The 17,264-nt window shown below is 47.1% G+C and overlaps 1 protein-coding gene across 6 annotated transcripts in view; it reads right to left on the bottom strand.

Annotated features, from left to right (window-relative positions):
• SLC4A11 (solute carrier family 4 member 11) overlaps positions 1-17,264 on the bottom strand; it is a 93,913-nt gene that overhangs the window by 26,518 nt on the left and 50,131 nt on the right. For all 6 annotated transcript variants that reach the window (XM_032109094.1, XM_032109092.1, XM_032109093.1 and 3 more), the window contains 3 exons: positions 14,488-14,611; positions 11,040-11,246; positions 6,276-6,360 (listed from right to left, as the gene is read on the bottom strand). In XM_032109094.1, the coding sequence (XP_031964985.1) occupies positions 6,276-6,360; positions 11,040-11,246; positions 14,488-14,611 (416 nt within the window). The remainder of the gene's footprint in view (positions 1-6,275; positions 6,361-11,039; positions 11,247-14,487; positions 14,612-17,264) is intronic.

Below are 17,264 nucleotides of genomic sequence, written 5' to 3'. Positions count from 1 at the left end.
CTCAGCCTTCAGCCTGCCTGTGCCACCATCCTTGATGGTGCTCTTCCTCTCAGACAGCTGGAAGAGCTTGGAGCTGCCCAATTCCCCTTCTGGAAGGCTCCAGAGCAGAGAATTCCCACACAGCCATCTGCCCCGAGTTCCCAAACACCGACCTAAGCTTTTGCAGCATCAGTCCCTTGCTGAGAGAGGTAAAATCCAATGAGTTGGATCAGATAAGGGAGGGCTTGGCTTTAGAGGTTATTGGTGCCACACTGAAAATCTCTATCACTGCAATGAAAAGAACAAAAATCTCTCAATGACTTTGGGATCTTATCTAACATCTGCTTTCTGCACCATTTGCAGGGCAGAGATAAGGATGGGAGGAGGATGTAAAAACCCAGAAATCAAAGGTGATGTGTAATGGACAGGCAGCCACACTAATAAAGGACACCTTGTGAGGTGCCTGCTTGCAGACAGGAGAGGAACAGACACAAACAGCACTTCTGAGGCTCAGCATCCTCAAACTCCAGGCTAAAACCCGACAAGAGACATCTCAAGCATGCAAATATGAGCTTGACCTTTCCGGAGTCATCGGACCAGCTGTTCCCAGGCAAATTCCTTTCAATTTATTGGGAAGATTCAGAAACCACAGGTCACATTCCTGACCACTCCTGGCAACCCAAAGGGCCTGGAATTTAATTCTCACAGATGAAGACTTCCCATGATCCCGAGTCCAATAGCTGCAGGCTCCTACCTCACACTCCAAACTGCCTGAGACCTTTAGAGAAAAGGAAGGATTTGGCAGGACAAACAGGACTGAGGGGTGGTTCCATAAATAGACACAGCCACACCCTGGTTCAGAGGATTCTCTGTCACTCCAAAATACTGCTTTTTGGGCAAGGGAGTCCTTCCAATATGAAAGGTCACGGGCAAAAATGCCTGGAAGCTCTGAAATAATTTCTGAAAGTTCAGCCAGGTCAAGAGAAGCAAATAATACCTGTTTTTAAAAAGGTTCAGGTAGTTAAACAGTAGGATGAGAGGGCAGAAGGAGGAAGCCTTGAAGGGCATCACAAAAGCTCATTTTCAGTCTCAGTCCTGGCAAAGGAGCCCTTGCTGGTCATGGAGCTCCTTATGCCACGTAAAGACTTGGCCTCAAGCTGTACCAGGGGAGGTTCAGTAGGGCATCAGGAGGAATTTCCTCATGGAAAGGGTTGTTAAACACTGGAATGGGCTGCCCAGGGAGGCAGTGAGTGCCCATCTCTGGAGGTGTCCAAGGAAGGACTGGAGGTGGCACTCAGTGCTCTGGGCTGGGTGACAAGGTGGGGATTGGGCACAGCTTGGACTCAATCTTGGAGGTTTTTTCCAGCTTCAATGATTCTGTGATTCATAATGGCTGGGTCCAAGACTTCCAGCACTTTCTTTAATTCATAATCATCCAGGTAAGATTCTAGGATCAAGAATCCTTCTGGTGGGCAGCAAAATTCACTTTGTAATGGAGACAATAATTACACCAGATGAAACACACTCCTTCCCCAAGCTGATTGCTCACTCTTTAATTGCAGTCATGACCAAACATTGCCTCTCCTTGTACAGATCCGCCTGCCACAGACACTGAAATCCAGCATTAACCACGATTTACCTTTCTGCCTTTTTAAAGCCAACATCTGGCGAGCATTTTCAGGATGTTTTGCAGCCCATGGCTTCATTCAGAAGAAGGTGGGCTGCTTTATGATGGCATTTCATCTGTGACAGGCTCATAAAGCCACTGACAAAGGTGTCACTCCACCTGCACCATGTAAATTCATAACAGCAAATCAACTCTCGGTCCAGCTGTGGAATGTGAGTAGCTGACTGTTACAGGAGCAATCCCCTGAAATTGAGGCACAGCCACACGCTGGAATGGGAAGCAATTATGTTCATCAGCGTGACAGTTCCATTTTACCTGTCTGGATTTCTGAGAAGGCACAGTTTGTACAGACAAGGTTACAGTTTCAGGGGAAACAGCAGCAATTCTGGCCTCACTTTGCTTGGGATTCCACAGCAGTAAGCTAACGACCAGCAGCGCCACAAACTGGGTTTACAGCTCCTTAAGTGCACTAATTGCACATTTACTAAATCAAAATCACAAATGATGGACATTCTCTGAACTGGCTGTTAATGTTCCTTCCCAATTCTCTGAAATATCCCACGCAAAGAAAGTTTAATTACACTGACCTGGAGCTCAGCAGCAAGGATGAGTCTATGAAAGCCCTGATTTTAAAAAAAAAAATTGCTTTTTAATACTAAAAACACTGTAAAACCCAGAATTACAAGCTTCTCCTAATGCCCTCAAGCTGGGCTTTCCTTTATGGGATGGCTGCGGGACTCTGCCCAATGTTGTGAAGATGAAGCTTCCTTGAAGTCCTGTGAAGAGCAAATCATGGAACGAGTGGGACTAAGAACTTAACTGGAAAAGGAAATCCACTCCAGGAGTTTGGAGCAGAAGCCAAGCATATGCAGAGAGCTGAGAGGCATGAAAAATCAGATCAAGGCTCAGGCCTTTCCCTTCCCATCCTGCTTCCTTCAGCCCACTTCCCAGGAAATCCTGGGTCTCTTGGAAGGAAACATCCACGGACAAAACACGATGCTTTTCTGCATTTTTAGAACATTCCCATCCACCACTGACACAAAGAGACCCCAAAGCAACCCAGGCTGGATGTTTCGGGGAATCATGACAAGTTCAGGATGTTAAACTTTGGTACCCAGGTGATATTTAGGGATGAAGGCTGCAGAGTGATGCAGAAGCTCCCTCATATCTGATCTAGGGAGGGAGAGGCATGGAAAAGAACGGGAAAAGCCTCTCTGCAACCCCTGTATTCCCCCTCCTTCCTCAGGAATGCAATCCTGCCAGACAAGGTGGCCAAGGCAGGAGAGCTGATGAGGATTTGGCACATGTCAAAGCCAATCCATGGTCAACGTTTCAGCTCTGGGTTCAGATCAAGGTTTAAGCTCTGAGCTCCCTTAGACAGCCAGTGAGACAGAAGCTCTCTTTCAAATCCCATTTTTCCAATGTTTTCAAGCCTTCCATCCAAGCATGCCCACACTGCAGGGAGCTTTGGGGATCTCCCTCCTGCAAAACACCACAGTAAATCCCAAGGATGCTGCCAGCAGACCTCAGGAGCTGGTTAGGGACCCTCTGCAGGACCAAGGACAGGGAGAAATCCACACTTCCAGCTGAACTACCCACCTACCACAGCCATGTACCAAAGACAAAGGCCCAGAAAAACTGGGAGAAAGAGAATAAGCCTCAGTCCTCTGCTTTTGCCTTTGTTTTCCCTCCCCAGGAGGTGAAGGGATATGGATTATGTAAGAACACAGCATCAAAGCTCACCATAAAAATCTCAGGCACCTCAAATTTCCCACTGGGCACTTCAGGCACTGCATTTGTGTTTGTTCTCTGGGTTGTACCAGAAAATAATGCTGAAGAATGAGGACAGCAATTTTAGGAGCTTCAGAAATCTTGTATCTGAGTCCAGGCAGAATCCCCTCCTTCATTCAAACCAGCCTCAATATAAAGAAATTTCTCGAAGCTCCTACAGTTTGAGTCTTAAAGGGTAATAAAAATGACACACAAGTGCTCTGAGCCTATTTGACAGGATCAGGATTAAGTTGAGTCACTCTGTTTTTTAAGATAGAGTCCTACACACAAAGGTGACAGTCACATGCCAAAAAGAGTAAATTCCAGTTTAAAGGAAAACTACAGGTGTTCTCAGGCTCAGCATAACCCAGTTATTCATCTTCAGATGCTCCTGCTGGAAGACATCTATTACAAGCCATCTTTATCACTAAAATCCTGAAGCAAAAGTTCAGAAAACTCTTCCTTGATCCTTGGACATTCAGTAAAATGCGCAAGACTTTGCCACAAAACAAAGTCGATGAGTTCCTAATCTGGAGTAAAAGGGGGGAAAAAATAACAGAGAAAGACTATTCCTTTAAGGATAATTTGTGCAGTGTGTGAAGAACACCAATCCCACAAAACTCCAGCTGGCCCAAGATTTGCTGGTCCTACAAAAACCTCATTATTTATCACCCTGCCCTTGATGGGTTTATCTGTCTAACCCCAAACCCTGGGATGCTTCTCAGATTGAGGATTTAGAGACTCCAACCACTCAAAACCCAGAATCTTTGTAATTCAGAGCTCTTTGATGGTGCCCATGTGGCTGTCTGGAGCACAGATACTTGGATAGTTCAAATCCCTCATGCTCTGATGCACCACTGCTCTGAGATGCTCCAGGAATTCCACATTCCTGATCACCTTTGGTCTCAGTGGTTTATGGCAGATGCTTCATGCTCCATCTGCTTTTCATTTCAAGCAGCTCCTTAAAGAATTCATCCTCATTTCTGGTTTCTGGGAAGAAATGGCCATACAAATTCACAGTGTTTTTTTGGAAAAACCCCTTTTCCTCATATCCTATTGAAAGGGCTCAACTGCTCCTAAGGTGAGAACCTCCCATTTGGGCTGAAGTAGTTCTGAAGTTTCACTGGGCTCTTTTCTGCTCTTTTTCACTCTCCAGAAGACGTGTAACAAAACACTGACACTTTTTAATCTGTAGGTGCATTTTATCCCAATTTTATGCCCATTCTCTACATCATTGTATGCAAAGTTTGCAGAGCTTACAGCCCTGAGCCTAGGGCTGAAGCAGCACCCACAGGGTCATCTGGATGCAATCAGAGCCACAACATGGCCCCTGAAGTGGGTTCCCAAATCTGCTGATGGCTGGGATTGGCTGCAGGACCAAAATCTGATGGTTTTGTGCCTGCTGTGCTCAGACAGGCACAGCAGACACTGCTCTGTCTTGAGGCGAACGGGTCCCCACAAGGTGCTACTGCAGCAGTTCCCAAGGGCTTCAATATCCCTTTATCATGAAAATGAGCCCTTGACAGCTCTAGAAAGCAACAGCCAAAGGTGAAGTGTCCAGATTTCGAGCTGAAATCCCCTGCCAGAGCTGATGCCAGTGATGCACATGCCAAAAATTAATGTTTCTGTTTTATCAGATTCCTTGCTGCTCCCCTGAAAATCATTTTATATCCCCCCTCCTCCTCAACACACCCTCAAATCCCCAGAGAAGTCAGCATTAGCCCTCCCATCACACTGAGTCTCCTGAAAATAGTTTCATCCCTGCAGTGACAAGCACCTGGAGAAAGCAGCCAGCACTCAGCACCTGTGCTAAGCCAGCATCTCATCCACGTTCCTCTGCTGCTGGTGACCACGCTCGTGGGAAGGGAGTGAGGACACACATCCACAGCCTTGGCCATGCTTCTCTGGAGCTTAAGCTGCCTGTGAAAGGTGGCTTTGCAACAGGAGACTCTGAAAATTGGGGGTTTGGGTGGGAATCTTGGTTTTTTAATGCCTCATCCAAGGAAGATCACCCTCATCTCATGAGCCCTCGCAGCACTCATGCACTGAGGAAGGCTGGGACACAGGCTTGAGCTAAGGTGGATTTAACAGCAGGAAGGGATAAACTCCTGACTTATCTGATAAATCTCCAAGATTCTCCCTGCCTACACTTTAATTCTCTATTTTATCCAAACTTCCTGCGTATTATATTGAATATATTAACCAGCTCCCCAACAAGCTTCGAGAAACACGTTTTGATGTCAGCCTGGGGCTCTGTAATCCTGCTTTGCCCTGAAGATTCCTCCCAGCCTTCGTGAAAGTGAAAGTCTGCAAGTGAAAAAGGGAGAAAACAACTCTTAAAACCCCCCAAGGCCACCGTGGGAGCTGCATCGAGCCCGAAAGCTGAGGCTCACTATAAACACTGTGTGCTGCTCCTGTGATCTGGCGGCAGCGGACGAGCCGTATCCTGTTTTTCACAACACCGGGCTGAAGTTACTGCAGCTCACATTTTGTTTAAGCATTCCCAACTCCCACAGCATCACTATAATTAGTGTTGAGCCGGCTTGCAGAGGCAGCAGAAAGGGCCTATCAGGCCAGTGCTGACTAATTAGATTGCAAGGAGTTGATCTGAGTCTACGCACAGCAATAATCGATCCATTTAATCACTGCTTAATAAAAATTAAAACCCTCACGCACGCACAGCCAGCACCTTCATTAAGGAAACGCTGCAGGAGCCTCATCTCTAGTGCTCCACGATGCCCATTCACAGGCTTTTGTCCAAAGGCTTTTTAAACAAGGGACAGGAGAGCTGTTACACATATCAAAGCACACACCGAATGCACACTGTAAACAGGACATCACATCACAAAAAAAAAATCCGAAATCGGGGCAGTGCTTCCATAAACACTGGCCAACGTACCATCGGTGAAGTCCAGCGCGTACACTGGGAATCTTCGTGCAATGTCATCAGAAATCCCCTTGCCAATATTGAGAAAGTCGTGCAGCTGAAGAAAGGAAGGAAGTGCTGTGTCAGTGTAAAGGCTCATGCATTGTTAAAGAGATTAAGCTCCTTATTCAACCCTGATAGGAGCGAGAGGGCTCGTTTTGAATAGGGCATTCAAATCCCATCTTGTCATGATAATAAAAATAAACTCACCGTGATTCAGTTTATATCCTCACAGCATTGTAAAAGAGAAAATCCCCCAGACCGCCCTGTTTTCCTCCCTTCCTTCCCTTTTCCCCCTCCCATTCCTATCTGCATCCCTGGTTTTGCAGGTGAGGGAGCTGAAGATCCACTGGGAAGGATCAGACCTTGGGTGCCCTGGGGTTAAACACATCAGAGGTGCCTTTCCCACCCCTCCACACAACTTCTCCTTTAGATGCCAGCCCAAAAATTCCCATGAATCCACATAAAGCCTCTGAAAAAAGATTCCCAGCAAGTGCTTCTTCCTTGGCATTGCCACGGCAAAGGGAGACCTCAAAGAGACTGAGGGAATTCAGGCTGTCTGCATCTCAAGCTCCATCAACATGGAAAAAGCTTCAATAAATCCACATAACCCAGCCATATTTCTGCCCGTTAAAAGACAATAAAAACTCTGGGAAAGGGTTCCAAAAATCCAACATTTTGCCTTTTATTCCTAGTTCAGGGGCCTGCAAGGTGCAGTGGAATTGCTGATAGGATCTGCTGCTCACCACAGGCAATGAGGAGCTTGTCAGGAATATGTGACAGCTGCTATTGCCTCTCAGCCTCCCATTCCTCGCAACTCCTTCCTTATGGAAAGCACATGGACAGCGTCAGGGTAGGCAACACTTACAAATGAGGCACCTGCCAGCTTTTTCCCTATTATTCTCAGAGTACACAAGCCACTCTGAAAATCAAATGCACCTTTATGCAGTGATAACAACCCCAGCTGCCTCCACTAAAACATTTCATGTATTTGTTGCAGAATCAGACACAGAAGACTTACAACCTCTGCTAGGGAGTGTGAGGGGGGAAATAAAACTCAGAGACACAAAATTTACACCAACAGATCATCTCAAAGCAGCAGGGAGCTCTTCCTTCAGCTGGTTTATGTGGAAACTGATAAAAATGCTTGCTTTAGAAAGGACTTGACACTACAGGGCTCATTTAATAGACTACACACAGTTTTGCCTTCTCTCCTGGGACTCACCTGTTTGCAGCACCTGGAAGATCAGAACCACAAACAAAATAATGAAGGGAATCTTTTCCTTTAGAAGGAATACACTGGGCACAGCAAGCACTGGGGCTTGGGGTGCAAAAGAGGATCAGCTCCTTTATCAGTGACTGCATCATCTCATATTTCAGCTATTTAAGTCAATTCTGTTGCAATTTGTCAATACACCTGTAGGACTTTTTGAACTTTAGGACAGTTTCAACTCCAACCTGAACAATCAGGATGAGCAGACAGATGTTTTGCCAGCAGACACCAGCAAAACATCTGCATTTTAAGCATTTATGAAAAATCTCTGCGCTTCAACCATATTTGGTGGCAGAGTTGGACATCAAAGCCAGATGCACTCAAAAAGCAATTTAGTTTTTCCCCCCAGAAAGAGATTCCTGAAGGCATGAGTCAGCCAGAGAATCACAATAGCCTCAGACTGGGATGTTTACTTATCATGCTGCAGTGAGCAGGGGAGAAGGATGCTCGGGGTGTCTCATCTTCCAGGGAAGGAGGAGCACGGCAGCTCCTGGCCCGGGGCAGGAGGGAGGCGACTCTGGGGCACAAAGGCTGTTCCAAGCAGCTGGAAGTGTGCAGAGGAGGAAAGCACTGCCTAACTCATCCCACAAGGCACGAGGGTTATGTTTGAGACCCCCCTGATTCCTTCATGCACTTCTTTCTTGTGTGTGTGAGTGTTAAAAAGAGGGTAAAGGTATGGAGATGTCAGTGAAACCTCATCAGTGGGCAACTGTGGGGAAAGCTGCTCCTTCTGTAGGGCTGATCCTCCTCTGAGCTTTCCTCTCTGCTCTCCTACCCTCAGACTCAGCCTGAGCTGCACCAGAGATACCACAGAATCCTGGAATGGTTTGGTTTGGAAGGGACCTTAAAGCTCATCCAGAGCCACCCCCTGCCACAGTCAGGGACACCTTCCACTATCCCAGGTTGCTCCAAGCCCTGTCCAACCTGGCCTTGGACTCTTCCAGGGATCCAGGGGCAGCCACAGCTTCTCTGGGCGCCCTGTGCCAGGGCCTCCCCACCCTCACAGGAAGAACTTGTTCCCAGTATCTAAATCTACCTCCTTCAGCTTAATGCCATTCCGCCTTCTCCTGCCACTCCACGCCCTTGCAAAAAGTCCCTCCCCAGCCCTCCTGTCAGTACTGGAAGGCTGCTTAAGACTGAGTTACAGAAGATTAAAAAATTAAAAATATAAAAGACTAAGTTTACTGGCCTCCAAAGTTACAGCCCTTTTTGGTTCTGCTTTTATCCCCCAACTTATCCAAATAGATGAAGTTCATGAGTTTTCCCACTTCCCATTCTACAAATCCCTCCAAGCTTCTTGCCATTATTTGGGTTAGAGGAAGAGGCTAAGCAAGCACTTAGCAGCTACAAAGGCAAACAGAAAATATCTGCTCCAACAACTCTGACCCTTCCTCAGCCCTCCCCAAAAGTGCTGGGGGGGCTGCATGAGTATTTTACAGAGATCAGAGACACGAGTCTGTGCAAAAATACTATATCCTCTGTATCCTCCCTCCTGCTGATGCTGAGCACACACAGCTCCCTCAGCAAGTCCACACAGGACACAAAATCACAGCCAGAAAAACATCACAGCTGTTAGGGGCTCCTCCACGAACAAAATCACAATTAGATGCCTCAGTAAACAAGAGGATTTCAGGCTGACTTAATTATGATTGAGTACGTAGCCTTGCCTAAATAATCCCCTGAGATGAGCCAAGGCGAAGTGACAGTGCTGTAGGCACAGCAGGGAATGTGACTGTCACATCCCCCTCAGTATTTCAGCAGAGGTAAAAACAAGCACTTGAAAAAAATCCCACTCACACAGAATTTAAGGCCCATTTCCTCTCCCATTACTGCAGGACCCAGGAGGCCAGATTTTCATGTCACCCAGAGATTTTACACCTTCCTGAGAGCTCACTTGTCATAGTCCAGGGGCTCCACTGAGGGTATTTATTTCTCTGGGGGTGGCTGAAAGGTTGAAATTGCACTCCTGGTCTCACATGGGTTTGTGCTTGTATTAAATGCTTCCTCTCCACAAGGGGAGGAGATGCTGGAGATGGCTCTCAGGAGCTGAGGAATCCAGCCTAGGGGCTCAAATCAGCCTCACTTCTCCAGGCAAAGCTTGGCTTGCCAGGAAATCTCCTTCCCAGCTCTTTGTGCTGGCAGGGTGAGGCGAGGATAGAGAGGCTGCATCTCCCAAGAGCTCAAGGATAAAACAGTTTAAAAACAAGAGTTCAGCAAATCCAGGCCCACAACTGTCAATGCCAAAAGCAAGAGCTGAAGGAAGAAGTGTCACTCTCTACAGCACTGGCTTGGAGAAATCAGGATTCTGCCTGGCCAAAGCTGCTTTTCCAAGCAGGCCAGCAGGAATCACCAGTCTCAGGGCCAACAGCTCAGTGTCTCATCCAGCCCTCCTCACCAAACCACACAGCAGAAAACCCTCTGGAGACTTTTTTTTTGCTATTTTTAGCAAAAGACAGAGCCAGACACTTCAAGTGCTGTAACAAAAACCCCTCTGAAAGGCAAGGTGTAAAGGGTTAAACCTACTTTACCTAAATTACTACTCCAAATATCCCTGCCTTGCATGACCTGGGTCTAAAGAGGGTTTCAGGACTTGTTCTGCAAAGTTAAGAGCAGGTATGGGATCTAGCAAAGTTCAAAGCACTACCTATAAGCAAGGGGATTCTGCAGGAAAAACATGAGCTTTGCTCATTTCCAGATGTGCAGATCAAACCCCTTAAATCTATTCCAGGGGGGGAAAAAAATAAAAGTGGTAAGTGAAGCAGCTCCTGCACTATAGGCAACCCAAAGCTTTGGGGTTATTTGTAATGCAGGGACCGGAGCAGCATGCTGGAGATGGCAGTTTGTTTTTCAGGTAAGCTGTCTGGTTAAAGAATGGATTTCTGAACGGAAAAACAAAGCAATGACCAACACACAGGAAATTCCAGAAAAGAAAGCTGAGTTACAGCATTTCCCTCGAACTTTAAAGTACAAAGCAAGTAATGTTTTACAGAGCTACAGATCAAACAGGGAGAGAATTCAGGCCAAATACTGACAGGCAACTTTTAAATGAAATTACCGTGCAGAGATGGCCAAGAAGTCTTTTGGCTGCAGGAAAGACAAGCAGCAGCTTCCTTCAGAACCTTCTGATTGTAAGGATTAAGTACCTTGGACTGACAAGGAGCAGTGATCCATTAATCCCACCCTCGACTAAGCATCTGGAATCAAAGTCCTGTAACCATTTCAACCCCCAACTGCTCTGCATCCCTTCAGCACCTGCCTCTTTGAAGTGGTTTTTTGGAGATTTACAGCAGAATCTGAGGAAGGTGGATGTGCACACAGCAGTCGTTCGGGGAAACCTCGGTGCTGGGAGCTTGCTGGGAATGCTGCTGCATCCACTGGCCTCAAGTGTTCACCTCCTCACCCCAAATCCCCTTGGATTGATGCATTTGAACACCAGGGAGGCAGAGGCACTGGCCAAGCCTTACCTTGAGTGGTTTGTTACCGTGTGACTTGTGCCCATCGCTCTTCCCTGAGGGTCTCTGATTCGCCACCGTCAGCAAGTGGCGTTGGTGCACTAAGGCCTCCTTGAACTCCTCCTCAGTTTTGGTTTCCAGGAGTTTCTGCCGGAAGGTTATGTCTGAAAACATCGTGGCAAAGGTCCTGCCCACTTCTGTGGCTGTTTTGGTGCTTTTCTGAGCAGAAAAAAAAAAAAAAAAAGACAGAAAAAGCGCTTTTAAGCTGATTTTACTTCACTTCTGAAAGGTAAACCCCATAATTTACCCCTCTGAAGAGGAACCTGCCTGGCTCCCGGGATCCCAGAGAGACCTGAGGGAGGAGGGCACATCTGGAAGCTGTTGCAGATGAACACACAAGCACAGCAGATCCTGTGGAGGCACCAACACAGGTTCTGAAGCCCTGATCGATCTTTACTTGATCAACTTCCCAGAAGTCAATCCAAAGCTGAATCATGCTGAGCATGCATTTTATCCCTGGTTTCCCTTCAAGACTAGACAAACAAAATCTTTGCTACCTTCCAGCACCTCAGCATTGCTGCTCCTGGGGTGGAAAGATGCTGCAGTCATGGTCCCTGCGGGTATTGATGTCTTATCTCACAGACTGAGATTGTTGTGCTCATCTGATTCCTATTTTCTGGGCATTAAAACTCAATTCCCTTGGCCACTCTGGGGCAATTCTGGCAGCACAAGTGGAGGTTGGGAGCTCTCAGCTCAAGTAACCACTGGCACAGAGGGGAAAGGATGGGAAAAAACAGCTGAGCACACAGCAAGCAGCTCTTGTTTGTCTTCACTAAATGTTTGGAAGGGACAGGAGACTTGCAGACATGAAAAAAGTGCTTATTTTCAGGATTTAATATTTCTGTGAGACACAGGCCTGATCTTTGCTTCCAGCAGAATCCAAGCCTGCTTTTCTAGTGCTCCTGGCAGCATGGAAATTGGATACAAAGGGAAGAGTAAAGGAGGCTGAGCTCCCCATCCCTACACAAACCCACCAAATCCAAGCTCTCCAGGCCTGACCTGCTCACCTGCTCCTGCTGTGGCCAGGACAGGTAAAATACCTGCCAAGTTACACAGAACCACAGCTCATTAAAAGCTCCTTCTAATGCCAAGTTTTAACCCACCCACCTCTCCTACACTCCACACTCATCATGCAGCAACTATCAGAGACACCCAAACACTCCCCTCCCAGCCCTGGAGAGCCTCCAAGCTCCTCACACTGCCAGGAAGAGAAGAGTGAGCATCTGTGATTGATCCCAATTGCTTCTCATGATTCACAACTGAACAGCTGAACAATTTCTCCATGAACACAACCAAATAATTCAGCGTGGGTGACGCAGAGGGGCAGCCGTGGGTGGCACTGAACTGGTCCCAGAGTCATTGCTAACATTGTGCTTCCTCCATCACTCACATCACCCTCCTCTCTCTCGTTTGCTCAGAGCAGCTGTGGCTGCCCCATCCCTGGAAGTGTCCAAGGCCAGGTTGGACGGGGCTTGGAGCAACCTGGGATAGTGGAAGGTGTCCCTGCACATGGCAGGGAGTTGGAATGAGATAGTCTTAAACATCCCTCCCAACCCAAACCATTCTGGGATTCCATCACCAGGAATGTCCCTTCAAACACTTACTAGGGAACATTCAGTGGAAGTTTCTAGGGAGAAGTTTGGATTTAAGTGAAGGATTTTCCCTAGGACTTGCTTTTAGAGCTTGTGAACCAGCCTGGATTTGCCACCACAGGAGAGGCTTCACCTTTCACCTCTAAGCAGCAACAATCCTTGGGCTGGATGCTGCAAGGATTGCTTCAACATTCCCAACACTCTTCCCATTCTCCCTTTCCCAGGGAGATGAACAATTTAGAGAAGACAGATATTTGCAAGAAAACTCAAGTTTTTTTTCCATCCTCCATATTAGCAAGGTCAAGGATCTGGATTCCCTGCACAACAAATGCCCGTTTTGTGGACTTTTTTTCCCCTCCCCAGCCAGGCCCGTTTAATGTGTTGCTGTCAGCAGGTTAATTATTTTAACTGCTGCACCAGAAATGCGCACTCAGGGCTGGCTCCACCAACCCATTTAAAATAAAACAGCACATTGGCAAGTGCAAGCTCTGTTGGCCTCCATTCCCTTCCCTTAATTTGATGCTGACCATTGGAATTGCAAACCCTCGGAATCGGAGCGGATGCGGAGCCGTTTGCCGGGTGCTTTGCACGTAGCTGGCCCGAGATAACAATGAGGGAGAGATCCATGGAACTGCACACAGCTCCAGCTGTTCTCCCTCCTGCTTTTCACAAGGAACATCAATATGTTTTCAGCCTGTTGGCTTCAAGGTCGATGCCAAAAGCATCAGTTGGGAAAGACCTGCCAGAAATCCTGGGAAAGAAGGAAACACCAGTATTCCCATTTGAACGAGGGTGGTGGGGAAGGGGGAAGGGAGACAGGCCAGACCAGCAGGTCCCAAGGTCACACAGATAGCATTGAAGAGCAGGAAATTGAATCAGGACATATCCTGTCCCAGAAAAGGTCCTCAGCCTCTCCAGCACCTCCCAGGAGCACAGACCCAGCAGCCCCAAGGTGTAAACAGCCAGCTGGAGTGTGAAAAGGTCTTGAGCTTTGAACCATTCAGCCATCAGCTGGAAGAACCACCTTGGTCAGGCCAGTGCTTTCTAGGAAGACAGGATGGTGATCCCCAATTAACCTTGATGCACCCCATGATATCGGAGTCGGACTTGGATGATCCTTGTGGGTCCCTTCCAGCTCAGGATATTCTGATTGCAGTAAATGTGTTCTACTGTGCCATTCTTGTCCACACCAAAGAACCAGAAGCTGAGCAAGCTTTAACCTTGCTGTTTCAAGTGCTAAAAGTTCTGAAAACACATCCCAAAGGGCCTCAGGGACAGCCTGACCTTAAAAGCACCGCAGCTCCCAGCAAGTCTCACCCTTACTGCAACAGAGCTTAAAAAAGAATCATCTTCCTCTTGGCTACATCACCTCCAGCTGCTGCAGCCACACGTGCAGGGTAAATGTCAGCCCCATCAAGGAAGTCTGTTGGAAAGCAACCCAGACCCCTTTGCTGTAGACTCACAAGGGCCTCTCAAAAGCTTGGCTTTAGCAAGGAACTGCACTTCTTACCTCTAAAAATGGCAGCTAAAGCTGGAGAGGGGAATCCATGGAGTGTTAGGTGCATCCCAGGTGTGTATGGGGACTACACAGTGCTCTCCTCCCCATCAGGCCATGAGACAAGGACAGAGCCCACTAATCCACCCCTCACCAACAGGATAAATCATCTCGACAGCTGCTGAGAAGACCTCAGGCCTTTTCACATCCCCTTGTGTTTTAAAAATAACATTGATTAAATTTAGGAGGAGACCAAGGCAAAGTAAACTCAGGAGAAACCCCCGAAGTTCTGGAGTAAGAAGACAAAACTCACCATCTTGGGAGGAGCCAGGACCAATATCACAAATCTGACCTCACAGGAGTTCTCCCCCCAGTTCTGAGGCCTCTCCAGTCGGCTGATGCAAACGTGACGTCGCTGAAGGGACTTGATAGTGCAACTGTCAGGGAAAACGGGATCGTTAGGCTGGGCCCCACAACACAAGGCATGATCTCCCCTGGTGCACAAGGTATAAAAACACATTTCAGCTTTGGGAAACACATGATGTTGCTGGTCTATGACTTCTGAAGTCTTAAATAGTGACTTTTAGTTACTATTAGCCCAAATCTGCTCTCTTTTGTACAATGGGACACCCAAGTTTTTATGGGAAATACCTTTCAAGATTTCGCTGCTTCTGAACAGCCAAGAAAACAAATGATAGAGAGCCCAACACACTGAGTGCTTGCAGAGCTACAGAAGCTTCCACAAAAAAAAAAAAAAAAAAAAGTCTCTTATTAAAAACCACCTGCATTATTGGAAAGCAGATTACACTTCATTTCACCTGATCTCCCAAAGTGCTTCTGGAAACATTAAGGCAAAGTGCCAAGCCAGTACATCCCCACTCCTGCCTCAGGCAGACCTCTCTGTTGTAATGGCTTTCCCCATTTGCTCCCAGCTGCTGTTTTCCCTTTTCTGGCTCATGAGCGTTACAGAAACCAGGCTGATCTCCCTGCTCGAGATCCACAGAGGCAGGATTAGTGCTGGGAGGGAACTCCTTGGCTGTGATCCAGGGGATGGGATGGATGTTTGACTCCCAGATCCAAGAGTAGCAAAAAAAGTTGCGTGAAATAAACAAAGGGATCATCTCCAGAGGCTGTGGAAGACCAGGTCTGTCTCCACCCTGGGGTATTTAAACAGAGCTGGGACCTGGTTAGCTGTCCCTTTTACTGCTGGGAAACTCTGGGGCTTGGTGCAGTGGCAGCAGGTGGGTAATGCCAGCCTGGAATGCAGCTCTCCTGTTCCCTTTAAAGCCACCAAGCACTTTCCAACCCTTCTGTAAATCACTGCTGAAAAATGCACACAGGGTTTGCTTACAGACACCTGGAAGAGGTGTGGAAGTGTTTTCCTACCTCAGAGTGGTTTTTCCCCTCCTTTTACCTGGTTCAAAGTTATTTCAGCTGCTTGCTCCCTTTTATTCATCTAACAAGCACCTATCACAGTCCTCCAACAGGAGGATTTATTTCTCCAACTTCTCTTCCATAATCCCAGCCCGCTTCTTTCCTTTTAAGATGTATTCTCATCCCCAAGCACCCTGAAGGCTGCTTCCTTAACAAGATCTTTGGCTGGAGGTGTCCTAGTCAGGAGCACGTTGTATTTTCTATCAAGTTCCTCACAATTTGCATTAAAAAAAATTTTAAAATCACACCATCAAGTATTTTCTTACTGAGTTTGACTTCCTGATCCCAGACTGGAAGCAGCCTGCTTCTGTAAATTAATCTCACAGAGGCACTTGTTTGAGAGCAACCAAACAGCTTAATTAGAACAATACAGGGCATGAGAAAGATGACACTATTTCATTTATTTCCTAATTCCCCTCCACCACAGCCTCTTGTGCTTTTTGTACTTGAATCAGCTTTGGAAGAAAGAAAGATCAAGGCAGGTCCTAAGGTGAGGAATAAATATCTTTTGAAGTAACTGAAAATAGAGTGCAAGCTACACTTGTTTTCACAACCAAAGCCAAGCCCCTGGTTGCAATCCAGCTGTGGCTGGACAGCAGACAAGTCTCCTTGTGTTACAGCTCAACAAACCAGTGGGGACACGAACTCTGGGCTTTGGACCAGCTGGAGAACCTTCAAGTGGCCCAACACCTTCAGTTCTCTCACCTTCACCCACCTGGTCACCAGCAGTGAATGATTACTGCACCACTAGCATTAATTCTGAGCTCGGTTCTCAGCATTTCCATACCTCAGCTGCTGAGCTCATCATTTAATCTGTTTTGAAAAGGAAGGTTTGCTGGGCATTTTGAACATCATCTCTACTCCAGGCATGGCCAGAAGCAGGCATCAGCTACCTGTGGCTCACCAGCACTCCCCAGACATCACCCCTTCCCTACCACGTGCACCAGGCAGGACCTGACCAAGCAAGAAACCACTGAAGTACAAAATGATTTGGAAGAGCCTATTACAAAGTGCAATAATTAAGCAAGCCACATGTTCTGGAGTTTTCTTTCTCCCTGAAGTGACAGGGTTATGTTTCAGCTCCAGGAATTGTCTCCAGGGCTGTGTTTTCCAGAGACAACAGTGCCACAATCCCACTTCAGCTCAAGAGCTTTTTGGGTACGGAGGGGAAAACTGGACTGTAAAAACCTGAGCTTTGCTACTGGGTCTCTTCCACAAACAAGGTCATTTTCCTGGCAGCCACCAAAACTTTGTGTTTCTCTTAGTCAGGAGTTCACTGTCTCCTTAAGCTGAGGGACTGGGCAAGAAGAGGATCTCACAGCACTGAATGATTTCACACTGAGCACATTTACAAGACACCAAGAAACTCACCATTATTAACCGTTTTTATCTGAAATAGTTTTATCCACAGTGCTGGAGTTTGAGAGCTTCCTCTAACTCTTCTGAGCTCTATGGACACTGACACATGGATCTAAATCCCAACAGTAAAACTGCAAATTTCCAACACTTAGGTCAATGTACAAATAATTTAGATCAATGACACCTTTCCAAATCAGGCTGGAGTTGATTTAGTGAGGACAAAGCTGATTAAAAGCAGATTTAAACAGGTGCCACAGAGAAGGTGGGATATACCTGAGCCTGGCTGCATGGAGGGGA

This window comes from Corvus moneduloides, chromosome 5 (assembly GCF_009650955.1).
Source record: "Corvus moneduloides isolate bCorMon1 chromosome 5, bCorMon1.pri, whole genome shotgun sequence".
Lineage (NCBI taxonomy): Eukaryota > Metazoa > Chordata > Aves > Passeriformes > Corvidae > Corvus > Corvus moneduloides.
Note: the sequence above shows the minus strand (reverse complement) of the source record. Positions and strands in the feature narration are given on the sequence as shown.